The sequence below is a fragment of the Bubalus bubalis genome, chromosome 12 (assembly GCF_019923935.1).
Source record: "Bubalus bubalis isolate 160015118507 breed Murrah chromosome 12, NDDB_SH_1, whole genome shotgun sequence".
In the NCBI taxonomy this organism is placed as follows: Eukaryota; Metazoa; Chordata; class Mammalia; order Artiodactyla; family Bovidae; genus Bubalus; species Bubalus bubalis.
In genome coordinates this window covers 21,792,771-21,809,324 of record NC_059168.1, presented here as the reverse complement: position 1 = coordinate 21,809,324, position 16,554 = coordinate 21,792,771, and the positions used below count along the sequence as shown (strand labels likewise).

At 43.1% G+C, this 16,554-nt stretch overlaps 1 protein-coding gene and 1 long non-coding RNA gene across 3 annotated transcripts in view; one reads left to right on the top strand and one right to left on the bottom strand.

Moving 5' to 3' along the window:
• The window catches only part of THUMPD2 (THUMP domain containing 2), a 43,895-nt gene extending 34,110 nt beyond the window's left edge, over positions 1 to 9,785 (top strand). For both annotated transcript variants that reach the window (XM_006071210.4, XM_025260910.3), the window contains one exon: positions 8,774 to 9,785. In XM_006071210.4, coding sequence (XP_006071272.3) covers positions 8,774 to 9,098 — 325 coding nt within the window. In that variant the 3' untranslated portion in view covers positions 9,099 to 9,785. The remainder of the gene's footprint in view (positions 1 to 8,773) is intronic.
• The window catches only part of LOC123328438, a 28,820-nt gene that overhangs the window by 2,574 nt on the left and 9,692 nt on the right, over positions 1 to 16,554 (bottom strand). The window contains exons 2-3 of the long non-coding RNA XR_006543261.2: positions 15,480 to 15,570; positions 12,267 to 12,330 (exon numbers count right to left, since the gene is read on the bottom strand). This is a non-coding gene — a long non-coding RNA (uncharacterized LOC123328438). The remainder of the gene's footprint in view (positions 1 to 12,266; positions 12,331 to 15,479; positions 15,571 to 16,554) is intronic.

The window sequence follows — 16,554 nt, the reverse complement described above, 5'->3', positions numbered from 1 at the left end:
AAGTTTATATAGTTATAAACTTGATACAGTTATTCTATATCATCATACTATAAGTTTTATTCAGGAAAAAATAATTTTTCATTATAGCCAAAAATTTGAAAATCTAAAATAGTGACATATATTTCAGTCACTGAGCTAGTTAATTTACATATTTACTTCTAATACTCCCCCCAACCCTGCCTCCTATGTGTTAATCCCCCACATTTTTTTTAAATTTTATTTTATTTTTAAACTTTACAATATTGTATTAGTTTTGCCAAACATCGAAATGAATCCGCCACAGGTATACCCGTGCTCCCCATCCTGAACCCTCCTCCCTCCCCATACCCTCCCTCTGGGTCATCCCAGTGCACCAGCCCCAAGCATCCAGTATCATGCATCGAACCTGGACTGGCGACTCGTTTCATACATGATATTATACATGTTTCAATGCCATTCTCCCAAATCTCCCCACCCTCTCCCTCTCCCACAGAGTCCATAAGACTGATCTATACATCAGTGTCTCTTTTGCTGTCTCGTACACAGGGTTATTGTTACCATCTTTCTAAATTCCATATATATGTGTTAGTATACTGTATTGGTGTTTTTCTTTCTGGCTTACTTCACTCTGTATAATAGGCTCCAGTTTCATCCACCTCATTAGAACTGATTCAAATGTATTCTTTTTAATGGCTGAGTAATACTCCATTATGTATATGTACCACTGCTTTCTTATCCATTCATCTGCTGATGGACATCTAGGTTGCTTCCATGTCCTGGCTATTATAAACAGTGCTGCGATGAACACTGGGGTACACGTGTCTCTTTCCCTTCTGGTTTCCTCAGTGTGTATGCCCAGCAGTGGGATTGCTGGGTCATAAGGCAGTTCTATTTCCAGTTTTTTAAGGAATCTCCACACTCTTCTCCATAGTGGCTGTACTAGTTTGCATTCCCACCAACAGTGTAAGAGGGTTCCCTTTTCTCCACACCCTCTCCAGCATTTATTGCTTGTAGACTTTTGGATTGCAGCCATTCTGACTGGCGTGAAATGGTACCTCATTGTGGTTTTGATTTGCATTTCTCTGATAATGAGTGATGTTGAGCATCTTTTCATGTGTTTGTTAGCCATCTGTATGTCTTCTTTGGAGAAATGTCTATTTAGTTCTTTGGCCCATTTTTTGATTGGGTCATTTATTTTTCTGGAGTTGAGCTGTAGGAGTTGCTTGTATATTCTCGAGATTAGTTGTCTGTCAGTTGCTTCATTTGCTATTATCTTCTCCCATTCTGAAGGCTGTCTTTTCACCTTGCTTGTAGTTTCCTTTGTTGTGCAGAAGCTTTTAAGTTTAATTAGGTCCTGTTTGTTTATTTTTGCTTTTATTTCCAATATTCTGGGAGGTGGGTCATAGAGGATCCTGCTGTGATGTATGTCGGAGAGTGTTTTGCCTATGTTCTCCTCTAGGAGTTTTATAGTTTCTGGTCTTATGTTGAGATCTTTAATCCATTTTGAGTTTATTTTTGTGTATGGTGTTAGAAAGTGTTCTAGTTTCATTCTTTTACAAGTGGTTGACCAGTTTTCCCAGCACCACTTGTTAAAGAGATTGTCTTTAATCCATTGTATATTCTTGCCTCCTTTGTCAAAGATAAGGTGTCCATAGGTGCGTGGATTTATCTCTGGGCTTTCTATTTTGTTCCATTGATCAATATTTCTGTCTTTGTGCCAGTACCATACTGTCTTGATAACTGTGGCTTTGTAGTAGAGCCTGAAGTCAGGTAGGTTGATTCCTCCAGTTCCCTTCTTCTTTCTCAAGATAGCTTTGGCTATTCGAGGTTTTTTGTATTTCAATACAAATTGTGCAATTATTTGTTCTAGCTCTGTGAAGAATACCGATGGTAGCTTGATGGGGATTGCATTGAATCTATAAATTGCTTTGGGTAGTATACTCATTTTCACTATATTGATTCTTCCAATCCATGAACATGGTATATTTCTCCATCTATTAGTGTCCTCTTTGATTTCTTTCACCAGTGTTTTATAGTTTTCTATATATAGGTCTTTAGTTTCTTTAGGTAGATATATTCCTAAGTATTTTATTAATCCCCCACATTTTACCGGAGAGAAACCAGGACCCAGTAATATTATCCTTCTCAAGATCACAGAGCTACTGAGTAACAGGACAGAATTTACATACGAAACATTCAGTCATATAGAATGGATGCCTTCATTATTGGTTTGAAATGAAAATGCAGAAGTGCTAGTCATGTAATGTTTCTAAGGTCAACCCTCAGGGAATATAATGCAGTGAAGTGAAAGTGTTTCTTTGAGAGGTTCAAACAGTGAGACCTGAATATAAATTTTCCTGATCATTTCAGCTGATAAAGGAGAGAACCTAGAACACAGAGGAATGAAGGGACATGGATAAGGGGTCAGTTTGTATTAAATTGTCTCAACTGAGCGTGTAATGGTGCAAGACAACGTAGTACATGGTCGGGAGCCTGTGTGTAACCCTGTTCCACAGTTACCTGACTTGTGACGTCACCTGGGGTCTCAGCACCTGTAACTCAGACATTTCCTGAGCTCCTATATCCCCTTCTGCTTGATGGAGCATTCCCCTCGAGATTTTGCAATGCTGATTTCATATTAACATCATTTCAGGAGCTTCTGAGAAACATTGATACCCATTCTCTACTCCTCCTCACTGACACTTTGATTTAATCAGTCCAGGGTAGAACCTGGACATCCAGTATTTCTTAATATCTCCCAAGGCGATTCTGTGGTGCCCCCAGGATTAATAACCACAGCATTTGTGCCTAGCGAGGTAACTTACCAGTTGTACTATTAAGCTAGCCCGTGGTGAGATACTACTGTAAGAGCATGTTATACTTAATATGAAACTTTCCACCCAACCTGGAACTTTCCACTAGAGGTGGCAGCTTAGCCTACCTGATGATCTAGTGCTGTGTGTTTTAAACATCTTCACAAGTCACTGGAGGGCAGTGTTTGGAGTAGACTGTCCTTTCATCGCTAGTAAAATTAGACCAACCTGACTTTCTCTCGGTCAGTTTTGATTTTTATTCTAAGTAACTGAAAATGAAACTAACAGGTATGACCACCCTCACATTGTTTCGGGAAATTTAAATATTTACGCGAGAATCAGGAAGACATTCAAGATTTCCCGTGTGATTCAGGTGCCTCCCAGAAAGAAAAATGGTACTGATGAACCTATTTGCAAGGAAGGAATGGAGATGAAAATGTAGAGAATGGGTTTACGGACACTGTCGGGGAGGGAGAGAGTAGGATTAACGGAAAAAGTAGTATCAACGTATATACACTATCATGTGTAAAATGGATGGCTGGTGAGAAGTTGCTGTGTAACACAGGGAGCGCAGTCTGGTGCTCTGTGATGGAATAGGGAGGGATGGGATGGGGAAAGGATGTATTTATAATTACAGCTGATTCGAATTGTATGGTAGAAACCAACACAACACTGTAAAAATTTAAAAAGCAAAAAATTTAAAAAATAAAATTTAGAAAAAAAATTTATGCTTATGGACATAAGGAACGTTCCTGGCTCCTGTGCCCAAACTTCCTTGCCACATGCCCTCAGCCTTTATGGTTTGGCCTTTGACTTTTTCTGGTTTGAGGTTTTATACGGGCCATATATCGTAACACAATGGTGAAGAGCATAGTCTCTAGAGTCAGAATACTCAATAGTTCTTCTGTCATTTCTGTCCTAGGCACGTTGCTTGATCACCCTGTGCTCATCTTTACATAATAGTACATACTTGATAGCGTTAGCCTGAAGAGTCAGTAGATTTAAAGCTCTTAGGACAGTGCTAATTTTCCAGGCCAGAATACTGGAGTGAATAGCTGTTCCCTTCTCCAGGGGATCTTCTCAAGCCAGGGATCAAACCCAGGTCTCCCACATTACAGGCGGATGCTTTACCAGCTGAGCCACTAGGGAAGCAAGGACAGTGCTAGGTGCCTTGAAAGCTCTCAGTAACTGTTAGCTCAGAGCTGATTTTTCAGTGTAGAACAGTCCCAGTGCTTTTGAGAAATAGGTGGGGATATACATAAATATGTCTAAAGTACACATAACTTTTTTCCCAATGACTTACCAGTAGTTTAGGCTCTAGATATAAAGTGGAAGGGAATGGAGGGGAATTATATTAAATATAAGAAAAAATACAAAATAAACATGTTTATAATAGGCAATGGAAATATTGGGTCCTGAGTGTAACAGAGCACTGGATTCTTCAAGAAAGAACATGCAATCAGAATTTTAAATTGTCGGACAGATGATTGCTCTGGTGGTGTGAGCACTGCACTCTCAGCTCAATTATTTCCTCCTTTAATTTACTTCAGCAATAACAATCTCATGTATGCAAAGGAGAAATACAGAGAAGTATAATATTTGAGCTTTCTTCTCAACCAGATGAGCAAAATTAGAAATCTAACTTGTTCGGCTTGAAGGAAGAAGTCACTAAATGCCCAGAAGATTTGAGGTGGATTCATGGAAGAAGCATGATCTCAGTGAAATTTAGAAATTTGCAAAGAATGAAAAAGGAGACCACATCATGTTTTATACATGCAGATATTCCAGCAAGTACTTCTTGGGTAATAATGAAGCAAAAAGAATGTTCAAAAAACAATGAATATACCAGACTGCTTGGAATAGAGATGAGTGGTAGAAGGTTAAGGCCTAATGCCATCCAAGTCCAAATAAGTTGGGTGTTTGTGTCATCTACCCCTAGCCTTGCAGGTTCACATGTAAAAGAGAAATCTCTTTTATGTTGTTTGATACTGAGCTTCCCCAACTTATTGACCACATAATTCTAGTTGGTTTCTTTTTTATATATACAAGAAATAATCTCTCATACTATACTAGTGTTTAGAGGAATCCAGTTTGAGACATATTGCTTTATAATTTCTGAATAGCTTTCTTAGTAAGAAACTTATGTGTATATGAATGTGGAAAGATGCTTAGAAGGACATTTTATCAAAAATGGTTACCTCTGAATAGCAGGATTCCAGGTGATTTTTACTTTCTTATTTTCTTCCATTATGTGAAAAAAGTTAAAATAAATTAATTGCTGAACGTCCTGTTAGACATCATTCCATGTACACATACACAAATAGACGTTTTCAACTTTATTTTAATAGGATCATCCTTAATTTACTGCACTGTATAATCTGCTTTGTTTTTTCCACTCAGAAATATGTCAGAAATCATTCTGATGAGTCGTTATAATAATGTACATGATAATTTTCAGTGGTTGCCACAGTGGTTGCATTATATGTATATACCTTTATGTAGCCTACAGAACTTAGGGATGGGTATTTAAGTAACTTCCACTGTTTCATTTTAATAAAGAATAACATTCTGAGCCATCTTTGCACAAACAGTTTTTCAAACTGACTATAATGAGCAAGTTATTTAAAACCACAGTGCCTCTGTTTCTTCATCTGCAAAATGGATATGGCAACAGAATATACTTGAATTCTAAGGATTAAATGATATACAAAGCATTTAAAACAGCATTCATCACATAATACATGCGTGTGTGCTAAGTTGCTTCAGTCACATCTGACTCTGTGCAAGCCTATGGATTGTAGCCCGCCAGGCTCCTCTGTCCATGGGATTCTCCAGGCAAGAACACTGGAGTCAGTTGCTATGCCCTCCTCCAGAGGATCTTCCTGACCCAGGGATCCAACTCGCATCTCTTACATCCCCTGCACTGGCAAGCAGGTTCTTTACCACTAGTGCCACCTAGGAAGCCCTTGGTACTGATAAGTATTAGCCGTCTTTGCCATTAATTGTCACTATTATTCTACTACTGCTACAGCTTCTGCTCTTATATCTTAGAATAATTTCCTAGATGTGAGGTTGCTGGGTCAAAGGTTATGTACATTTCATATCTTTGATATATTATTGCTAAAGGGAAAGGGAAGTCACTCAGTCGTGTCCGACTTTTTGCGACCCCATGGACTGTAGCCTACCAGCTCCTCCATCCATGGGATTTTCCAGGCAAGAGTACTGGAGTGGGGTGCCATTTCCTTCTCCAGGGGATCTTCCTGACCCAGGAATTGAACCCAGATCTCCGGCATTGTAGGCAGACGCTTTACCGTCTGAGCCAATAGTCAAGCCTCCATATTATTGCTAAACTACTGTCAAAAAAGTTATATCAATTTTTGTCTTTAGGAATACTCTTCTTTTTTCTAATCTTGCCATCTTGAGTGTGGTAGTCTTTTTATTTTTGTTAATATGGTAGGTGAAAAATTGAATCTCATTTATTATCTTAATTGTGTTTTTTCCTATGTGTTCAGAGATACCTGTGTTTTTTGTTTCTTTTACCTGGTGTCCAGCCACACCTGTTATCTCACCTCCTCCTCTCCCAGTAGCAAGAGTTTATCCCCGTGGTTCTGCCTCCTCAGGAACTGTTCTCTGCCCACTTCTTTCTTACCTTCAACCTGTCCACCTCCTCATTCTGTCCAGATCCAGTTATCCCTTCCTCAGACAGTTTTGTGGTCTTTCATACTGACACACTGTACTAGGCCGTGGGGATCTGGCTGTGAAGAGGACAGAGTTTTTGCCCACGTGGGGCTGGCACTCCAGCGTGGGAATACAGATCATGAATAAATCAACAGAGTAATTTCAGATCATGATAGATACGATGAACACTAAAGACGACATTTTTGCCAGAGAGTGACTGAGAGAGCAGCAGTGGCTTCCTTAGATAGATGCTCAGGGAAAGGCCTCTCCAAGGAGGCGTCTCAACTCTGAGACCTGAATGATGAGAAGCACACAAGGGAGTGGGTGTCAGTGCCCCAGAACAGCAGAGCTGGATGTCCTGGGGCAAGAAGAAGGGCGGTCAGTTTGTGGAACACACGGTGAGCAAAGGGAAGCAGGCAAGTGGGAGTCTAGAGTTTATTTGAAGTTTAATGGTGGAGAGCTTCGCAGGGATGTACAGTTTTGTCTGGTGTGGAAACTCAGAAGGGGAGGTTGGGGGATGAGGACAGATTTGGAAATAAGACCTGTCAGGCTGCGGTAGTGTGGGCAGAGGAGAGCATAGAATGAAGTGGATGAATCTGTGATGTCGTTTGCAGACAGACTCGTTTAGATTGGTGGACCTTTGAGATGAGGGAATGCTACTTCAGCTCCTGACCTCATTTCTGGGTGTGGTGGGGGCAGGGCTCCCTTTAAGTCTTGGTCCTCCAGCTGGCACCTGGTTTCTTAACCTCTGCAACCAAGTTCTTCAGAGAAAAGTCTATACTTGTTCTCCTCACCTTCCCACCCCCGCCTTGCCTCTGCAGACCAGTACTGGCTCCTGGCCCCGACTAGGAGTGCGGCCCCAGGGTCACTAATATCCTCATCACTTGTTAGTCCTGAAGCATTTGACACTGTTGAGACCATTCATTCCCGTCTTGAAACTCTGCTCTTCTGGCTTCCGTGCTATCACCATAGTTCAGACCTTCTCCTTGGCTGTTTCATGGGCTCTTCCTTCTCCATCCTTCCTTGAATGTTAAGTCCCTGCTCCTTGACCCCTTTTCTCTCCTCTTTCTGTTCTTCCACCCTAGGTGATCTCATCCCCCATTATTGCTTTGTGTTTGTTAAGTCCTTCAGTTGTGTTGGACTCTTTGCGACCCCATGGATTGTAGCCCACCTGGCTCCTCTGTCCATGAGATTTCTCAGGCAAGTATACTGCAGTGGGTTGCCATTTCCTCCTCCAGGGGATCTTTTCCATCCAGGGATCGAACCTGCCTCTCATGTCTCCTGCATTGGCAGATGGGTTCTTTGTCACTAGCACCACCTGGCTTTATCTACCATTTATTATGGGAAACTCAAATCTCCACCTCCGACCCTGGTCTCTCTGACGAGCTCCAGGCCCTACGCCCAGCTGTCTGTTGGCCCCCCGCTCAGCATGTTCCAGACCGAGCTCTTCCATCCCCTCGTCCCGCCCGCTCTGGTTCCCCCAGCTGGACTACCTTCAGTACGTGCTCTTCTCCACAGCTTCCTGTCTCTGCTCCCTTCCCTGCCTCGGGCACCCCCTTGCTCCAGTCCCCCGGTCCCTCGGCCCAGCTCACTCCTGCTTGTCCTTCACACCCACTGCAGCTATTCTCAGCCTCTGAGAGTCTCCCCCACTCCGAGTGCCCAGGTTTGGGTCCCACCTAAGGTGTTTCCGGAGCCCCTCACCCTTGCCTCGATAGTGGCGTTTGCCACACATGCTCTTTAGCTCTTTCCTTGCCTCTCCCCACCACTGCTCAGTCGTCTCTTTAGCAACTCGGGACTGTATGTCCTCATTCATTACTGTTTCCATGTAAGTGCTGTATAGACTTTGGTCAAGCGATTGAGAAAGCGAATCCTCCTCCACAGGCTGACACTGCCGGGCCTTCCCTGTCGCCCTTTCTTGTTTTCGTCCTCAGTCCTTCCTGGGGACTTTGTTCTGCTGTTGTTCAGCCTGCTGCCTTTCATGTGCTCAGATTCCTCAGGATCCTTTCATTTGCCTTTTCCTTTGTACAATCACTTATTAAACTGACTACAAATTACTTTGAGGCTTGCCTTTTAAATAGAGTAAAAATAGATAATTAAAGCAGATTTGTACTAGTGATTTCATAATTACTATAATGAATATGCATTATGGAAGATACTACCTAATTATCAAAATCCTCGCATTTAAATGGCTAAAATTAAATTTCAAATTAAGAACACCAAATATTTTAAACAAAGTGGGATTGTTTGTTGTCTACAAAGAAAGAAATACTCATACTAATTACCTTTTTTTTTTTTTGTGCCAGAGTGCTTCGTGTTGGTGGGACCATCGTGCTGTTGCTCAGTGAAGATCACCACAGGCACCTTAAGGGTGGTGAGGCGAGTAGCGGCCCTTTGAATTCCCAGGGCGGCCACACAGAGGAACCTGGAGGCGAAGAGTGCTTGACTCCTGCAGAAAAAGCTGCTGTATCAGAGCCAGTTTCATCCTCATTCGCAGCCAGCAACCAGGAGTGCTTGGACAGAATGCCACCGCTTGGCTCTTTGGTGCCAGTGGACTGCTACAGAGTGAGCCTTGGAAAAACAGACGCACTCATCTCCAAGTATAAGAAGTCGTACTCCCCTGGGCGATAGCGGCTTGCTGCTACTGAGTCCTTACATGTCAGCTGAACAGAGTAGAGGGACGTTGTTTCAGGGATCTTAACAGTGCCAGAGAGTTCCAAGTCAACAGATTCCCCTAAAACAGGGTTGTGGCTTCTGGACGCCTGTTCTTCCATAAGAATTCTGTTTAACACTCCGAACAGTGTTTCTAACACAGGATAATTAACAGATCTTTGAACTAAAGAACTCTTAAACTTGCCCTTCTGTCAAAATGTGAACAGGTCTGCTCTGCCCACACTGTTTCTAAGCAGAAGCTTCAACTCCAAAGCCAAGGTTTTCAGAGGCTCACCATCAAGTGTGTCTCAATCATCACAAATTTGATACTATCTTCATTGTAAGGTTTTTTGAAACATAGAAACTTTTATTTATTGATATTAACTTCTTTTGATATTTAACTCGATTTTTTTGAACCTATAATTTTCTTCTCCATTTGAATGAAAAGAACTTTTATTCACAGTACATTTTTTTATGTCCCGTGTTAACGTAAAGCATCAGTGGGAATAATAATATGAATTAAACCAATATTCTCCAACATGATGGAAAGTAAAGTTTTGTTTTTGTTCTAAAAGCATTGTCACTTCATTCCTATTTAAATTAAATGCATCCTTTGTGTTCATTTCTTAAAGTTGATGAAAAATATAATTTTTTTCCATAGCCTAATATAGCTTCATGGCTGCTTTAGTACCATTTGAACAATGTTTCCATTTTGGAGAAAATTCTCACCTTGTGAATCCCACTTCTCCAAAATAGAAGCAAAAACTTGTTTTCTGGCTAGGGTGCGACGTGTAACCTCAGCTCAGTTATCAAGGTCCACTGTCAGTGTGGGGTGAGTGGGGTACGTGGGATAGGTGGATAGTGGGGTAGGTGATACATGGGACTTTTACCCAGAGTACCTCATAGTGGGCCCAGTGGGACAGTAATCTGTTATGTATTCATACAGTAAATATTCATTGCAAACTTACTATCTGCCAAGGCACTTTCTCAGCCCTTGGAGCTATCAGTGAACCAAGCAAATCCCTGCCCTCATAGGATTTAAATCTAGTGGGGGAGACAGATAAGAAATGATAGACATAGTAAGTCATTTATTTGCTAGGTTAAAAGATAACCTAGCAAAGATAACCTAGGTAAGTGGAGGGACCTTGCAGGGAGAAAATAAAGCAGAGTAGTGACGGGAACATAGGAGGATGGGGGCAAATGTTTTGCATTCTGCTTACAACAGCTCCAGCTTCACTGAGAATGTGAGATTTGAGCAGATATTTAAAGGACATGGAATAGTGTTCCAGGCATATGGAACAGCCATTGCAAAGGCCCTGTGGCAAGAGAGTGCCTGATGTGTTTGAGGAACAGCAGAAAAGCACATGTGGCTGGAGGAGAGTGAATGGGGAGAATGAGAGGTTAAAGAGAAAGTGAGGGGCAGGTAAGGGTGGGAGGGGTTGGTGGGTGGGTTTAATCACATAGGACCTTGAAGACTACAGGAAGACTTTGACTCAAAAGCAGTATAGAGTATTTAACAAGTCACAATCTAACGTACATTGTATAGGATCACTGTGACTGCCGTATTGCACAGCGACTGTAGGGAGGCAAGGGTGGAAGTAGAGAGGTCAGTTGGGAATTTTTGCAATGATCCAGGCAAGAGAAGATGGTAGCTTGCCCCAGGATGGTGGCAGCACAGGTAGTAAGAAGCAGCTGCATTCTGGATGTATTTTGTAAGCAGAACCAGCAGGATCTGCTGATGGAGAAGATGCAGGAATAACCACAAGATTTTTGGCCAAGCACCTGGAACAGTGGAGTTTTCCAGTCAGCTGTCCAGGGAACACCACCACAGGAGGAGCAGGCTTGGTGTGAGATATCAGAAGTTCAGGTTCAGACTTGCTCACTTTGAGATATATATTAAACACTCAAGTGGAGGAGCTGAATAGGCAATTGAATAAATAATCTGCAGTTTAAGCTGACAGTCTGTTCTGGAGATAGAAATTTGGGAATTTACAGCATAAAGTTGCCATGAAACTGAATGGGGTCACCATAGGATGGAGTGGAGGAAAGAAAGAGGAGCAGGGCTGAGCCCTGGGTTCCTTCAACAGAAGAGGGATCTGCAAGGGAGACTGAGAAGGAACAAGCGGTGAGGCAGGAGGAAAACAAGAGCAGTTGCCTGGAAGGCAAATAAAGAATATGGTGGAGGGAGTGACCAACTACTAAACACGGCTAACCAGCCTAGTAAGAGAAGGACTGGAAATTGACTATTGGATTTGATAATGAAGAGGTCATATGGGACCTTGATAATGGGAGTTTTGGTGCTGTAGAGAAGGAGAAAAACCACACTGGATTGGGCTTCAGAGAAAACAGGAAAAGAACCAGAGGTAGTATGTACAGGCAACGCCTTCAACTAGTTTTGCTGAAAAGAGCAAAAACGAGGTAATAGTTGGTCGGGGATGTGGTGTTGAATGATTTTTTTTTTTTTTAAGATGAGAGAAGTAGCAGCATTTTTTTATGTTGATGAGACTGTTCCAAGAAAGGTAAAAAACTGATGAGCCAGGAAAAAAGGGGCCAAATGCTAGAACGTCCTTGAATAAGGAGATGGTACGAGTCCATACATGGAGGAATAAGCTTTTGATAAGAGCATGAATAATTTCTCCATGGTGACAAGTGGGAAGAAACATACAGGCATTTCTGCTATAACATGATAAATGTGTTTCTGAACACTTTTTCAATCCAAAATCCATGCACTAAAAATAACAATTTATGGAAAAGTAGGGTTGGGGCAGACCATTCCAAACCTATCCAATTTTGCAAACTGCATTCTAGCAAAAACTGACATAGTTGTGTTTTTTGGTTTTTTTTTTAAAGCCTTATATTTCATATAAATAAATCAGAAAATAAAGGACTCCACCTTCCCAAGAAAAGGGCAAAGACAGCCTGCTAGAATTTAGGAGAAGGAAAGATAGAAGCTGCTGAGTCACACCAATGGGTGGCCATTTCCTTCTCCAGGGGATGTTCCTAACCCAGGGATCAAATGCACATCTCCTGTGTCTCCTGCATTGCAGGCAGATTCTTTACCCACTGAGCCATCAGGGAAGCCCCCTCCAAGACAGAACCTGTGGCCAAACCACCAAGACCAGGAAGGAGCGGCGTTACGTCAAGTACCTTATTCTGCAGCTCGTCCATTCAGCTCACCCCACTGGCGTCCTTCCCATTCGGCAGCTTTTATCTGGTGGAACAAAATATTAATGTGCTGGGGAAAAAATCACTTGTGATCCAACCCAATTTCCATATTACAGTGACATCATCCCCCTACTTAGCAATAATATTTAATGCCTGTCACAGAAACACACAGCGTAGGAGAACAGACTGTAAGTGGGAGCAGATGCTGGAAGGTGGGCGGATGTGGTGGTGAAAGACTGTTGAAGTCTTCCTACCACTTCCATTTTCTCAGTGAAAAAGTATGTGGTTATTTCCCCAGTTTCTGAGTCTGTGGTTGGAACAGCTTCCCTGTGCAGTGAAAGAATCCACACAATGAGTTCCAAACCAGGGGCTTGGGGTGTCTATTATTGAAGGACTAAGGTTACATACTCCCTAGGCTCCCCCTTCCTATCAAAATGACCAAACAAAAGCAACACTGTACGTCTGTAGGAACTGCAGATCTTGCTGCCACCAAGAAGAATGAGGCACAGATGCTCAAGGGCACAGATCCCATCACTTGGCATCTGAATGCAATGTGTGTCAGCTTTGGGTCTGCTGCTCTGGCTCATTTACTTCTCCTGGAGGCCTGGGTAGGAGACGGCTCTCTAGCTGGTCCAGGCACAATGGAAGCAGCTCTGCATTTTGCCCTTAGGACCCAGGAGAGTGAATGATGCCCAGACAGTCTGGGATCAGCCTGGATGCTTCGTGGACTCGGCCGCAGGTCCTAAAAGGGAAAGTGCAGCTGCAGCCTCTTGGCTTTTGGAGCAAAGCCAAGCTTTCTTATGCAAGTAGTTATTCTTTTAGAAATAACTCTTGCTGCTAAGGGCTTGACCATAGGATTTTAGGTGACCATGTGACCTAAACTATCCATCCTGAGATTCGATCCAGCAAGCCAAGAGTGAGAGGGCTCAGTCTGACAGCATGCCTTCATCAGATGGGAGTGACATACACCAGCACTGAGTGTGTGTGACTGACAGTCCTCATCCAGCGAGGTGCCTCCTGCCTGCCACTCCCCTCCCTCATAATCATGGTCCCACAGGGAATTCCCAATGAGTAGATCACCGAGGAAAAAAAGCCAAATCTGGTTTGCAGATGGCTCTGCCAGTTTAGCTGTTATCTACTGGCATTTAACTCCCAGAGCATTTCAGCCCCACTTGGGGTCAAGGGATGATGGGGAAAGGAAACATTCCCAGGGAGTACCACTTGAAGTGGTCTGCAATGTCTACTTTACCTAAAAGGAGAGATGGCCTGGGAGGAGGATGCCCCCCATGTCATGGGCAGTGACTACCAGTTTGAAAGGATGGTGAGCAACATGAAGTGTGGGAAGAGGAATGTGGATGGACATCTCAGGATGGGCCCCCATATGGGAGAATCACTGGGTCTCAGTCACTGGAATGGTCAAGAACTCCCACCGTGCATGAGACTCAAGTGTCTGAGCAGCAGATTGCCTGGCCTGTGCCTTCCCCGTTTTTCACTCAACAGCCTCATGGACAAAGTGGGCATGGTTTCAGACACAGAGATGAGGCGCTGGCCCAACAAGGACTTCTCACCAAGGCTGATTGCCTACTGCCCCAGCTGATGAATTTTCAGCAGCAGTGACCAGCCCTAAGACTTCGATATAATACCACATGGAGGAGGGGAATTAGAGTGGAGACCCTTCCCTGGTAGGGAGGGCAAGAATCTGTTCTCACTAAACTAACTGCTCTCTCTGGACCGCAATGCTCCAGACCAGCCACGCCTTTCGTGGACCTTGTTTCCCTGCAACAATACTTCTCATCGGAGTTCATTTACAGTGCTGTGTGTGAGACACACCACCATGAGATCTGTGAGACCAAGGTTCATTGAATTTCTAGTCTTGTACCATCTGCCCCATCACCTAAAACAGAAGTCCTGATGGCAGGGTGGAAGGGCTACTCGACACTCAATGACTGTGCCAGCATAGAGAAGTCCTTGAGAGGCCGAGAGGCCTTCTTGCAGAATGCGATGTGCACTATGAGCCAGACACCAATAGATGGTGCTCTTTCTCCCGAAGTCAGAAAAAAGGGATCGGGGGTAAAGTGGAAGGCAAGCCTGTTACCATACCCCATCTAAGCAGGCACCATGATGGAATCCACTCTCTGGAAGGGTGTCAGCAGAAGGATCTGGCCTCAGGAGTCATAGGGCCCCAAAGCAACGGTACAAGCTGCGGTGTGGGCGCCCAGCAGAGGCTGCAACGGCTCATTGTGACAGCAGCCCTGTCATGGCAGCTGGATGGTGTTTCTGGTTGTGTAGCCACACAAACTAATTTCCTGCCCTCCCGAACACCTTAATGTACGTATTTTTAATGACATCTCTTCTGCTAAACTGCCTAGAGTAGATTCTGTCAGATGCAGCTAGGAACCCTGTCCCACACACCTGCGTTACTGAAGCCCATTCCCGTCCTCCAGGCACTGCCCTCTCCTTCTCGGTGGGGTGCGCTCACCTGTTCTGCATTTATCCTTTTGCCAGGTGTGCATTTGTCCTTTTGCCACAGGTCTTAATTTTATATAATTTCCACACTCTCCCCCTTCACCAAAATTACTTTTAATGTTTTGGCCTCTTAAAGACATTGAACAATAATACAGTCTTTTTCACTCTGTGCCTAAACCTTACTTGAATATTTAGAAGAGAAAAAAGAAATGTGCAAAGTTGCACATCTTTGTGTGTGTAACCAAGATGTAGCAAATGGCAGGTAGAAAATGTGTTTCCTCATGGACTTGAATGACAGTTGGTGGACATCCTCAAAGACAGTGGTTCTAACTATCTTTGCATACTTGGCAGAATTAAATCATGGTTTCAGTGTCTGTCAAAACAGCTTTAATAATCAAATGCACAAAATGATAAAGCTTTTTAAAATAAGTTTCCAAAATTTGAGGATATCTTCTAGTGGGAGTATGCTATCGTATTTTCCCCCACCCTTTGCACAGGGTGTGGCCCCCAAGAACAGTTAATAATCCTTTAACAAAATTAAACTGGCTCCTGTTGGAAGGGAACAAATAGATGTTTGTGGATCTGAGGACAGTTAATTAAAGAGACACCCAGAAAGCCATGTGAGAGACAGACAGCTGTCTGGGGAGAGGCCTACTTTCTACATAACCTAGAAAACTAAGCCTCCTCAGGGATTCTAAATATATTGATTTTTCAAGAGGAATCACTCACTTGGATATTGGGTAAATATAAGCGTTCAAGGAGCCATGCAAGAAAGCTTTGGGGCAAAATTAGCAAGACGAGAGGTCTTCACAGAAAAATCCTGGTAATAAAGAAATCTTAAGTGAGTATTTTCATGCATGTTATACAAACACAATTTTACATAGTGTTTATAGCGTTTTCAATTCTCTTATTCACTCATTCATTTGCTCCTTCATTCATTGGACTGCCAAGCGTCTCTGAGTACCTGCTGTGTGTCAGGCTCTGGGATGCTCATTAGTAAAGTGAAAAGGCGGGCAGGGAGCAGGAAGACAGCAGCCAGAGGTCTCCACGTATGACAGGGCTATCCCCGACCTCCAGACAGAGGGACAAAATCACTCTCTGAAAGAGCTTGACAGAGAAAGATGGACAGAGTCCAGGATTGAGAGCAAAAAATAATGGATTTGTGGGGAGTTAAGAAAAACTGAATGCTAGGTGTGGCTAGCTTCATCTTTTAGTTACATCATCTTTTAATGACGTCTCTTCTGCTAAACTACCTAGAGTAGATTCTGTCAGTTGCAGCTGGGAACCCTGTTCTGCACACCTGGGTTACTGAAGCCCACTCCTGTCCCCCGGGCACTGCCCTCTCATTCATATAAAGTCTGTGAATTTATGATACTCGAGAGATGCAAGAATTTGAAGTATTGTTTTGCCATCCGAATGCCACAACCATTTAGTACTGTCAGTTTTCATCAAGTTCCTTCAGCAAGTAATGGCCTTCTCAAATGTGTAATAAATGAGAACAATTACACCAGGTCCTCTCCCTGCCCATCCTCCTCTTCACATTTCTTCTTACCATTGAGTGGCTCTCCTCCTAGCTGCCCTTCTGTGGCTCCTGCCCTTGATATGTCTACACTATTTAGATTGAATTCACCTCGGAAGAGTGGGCATATTAACCATGTGTTCTGCCAGGGGCCCCCAAATGCCCAGTCTTGGACTCTGTGTATTAACATGATTCACTGGGCCAGAGGTTTTTTGGTTTTGTTTTTATGTAAGTCAGATAGTTCATCTTTCAGTGTTGTATCTTTTTGCCTTTTCATACTGTTCA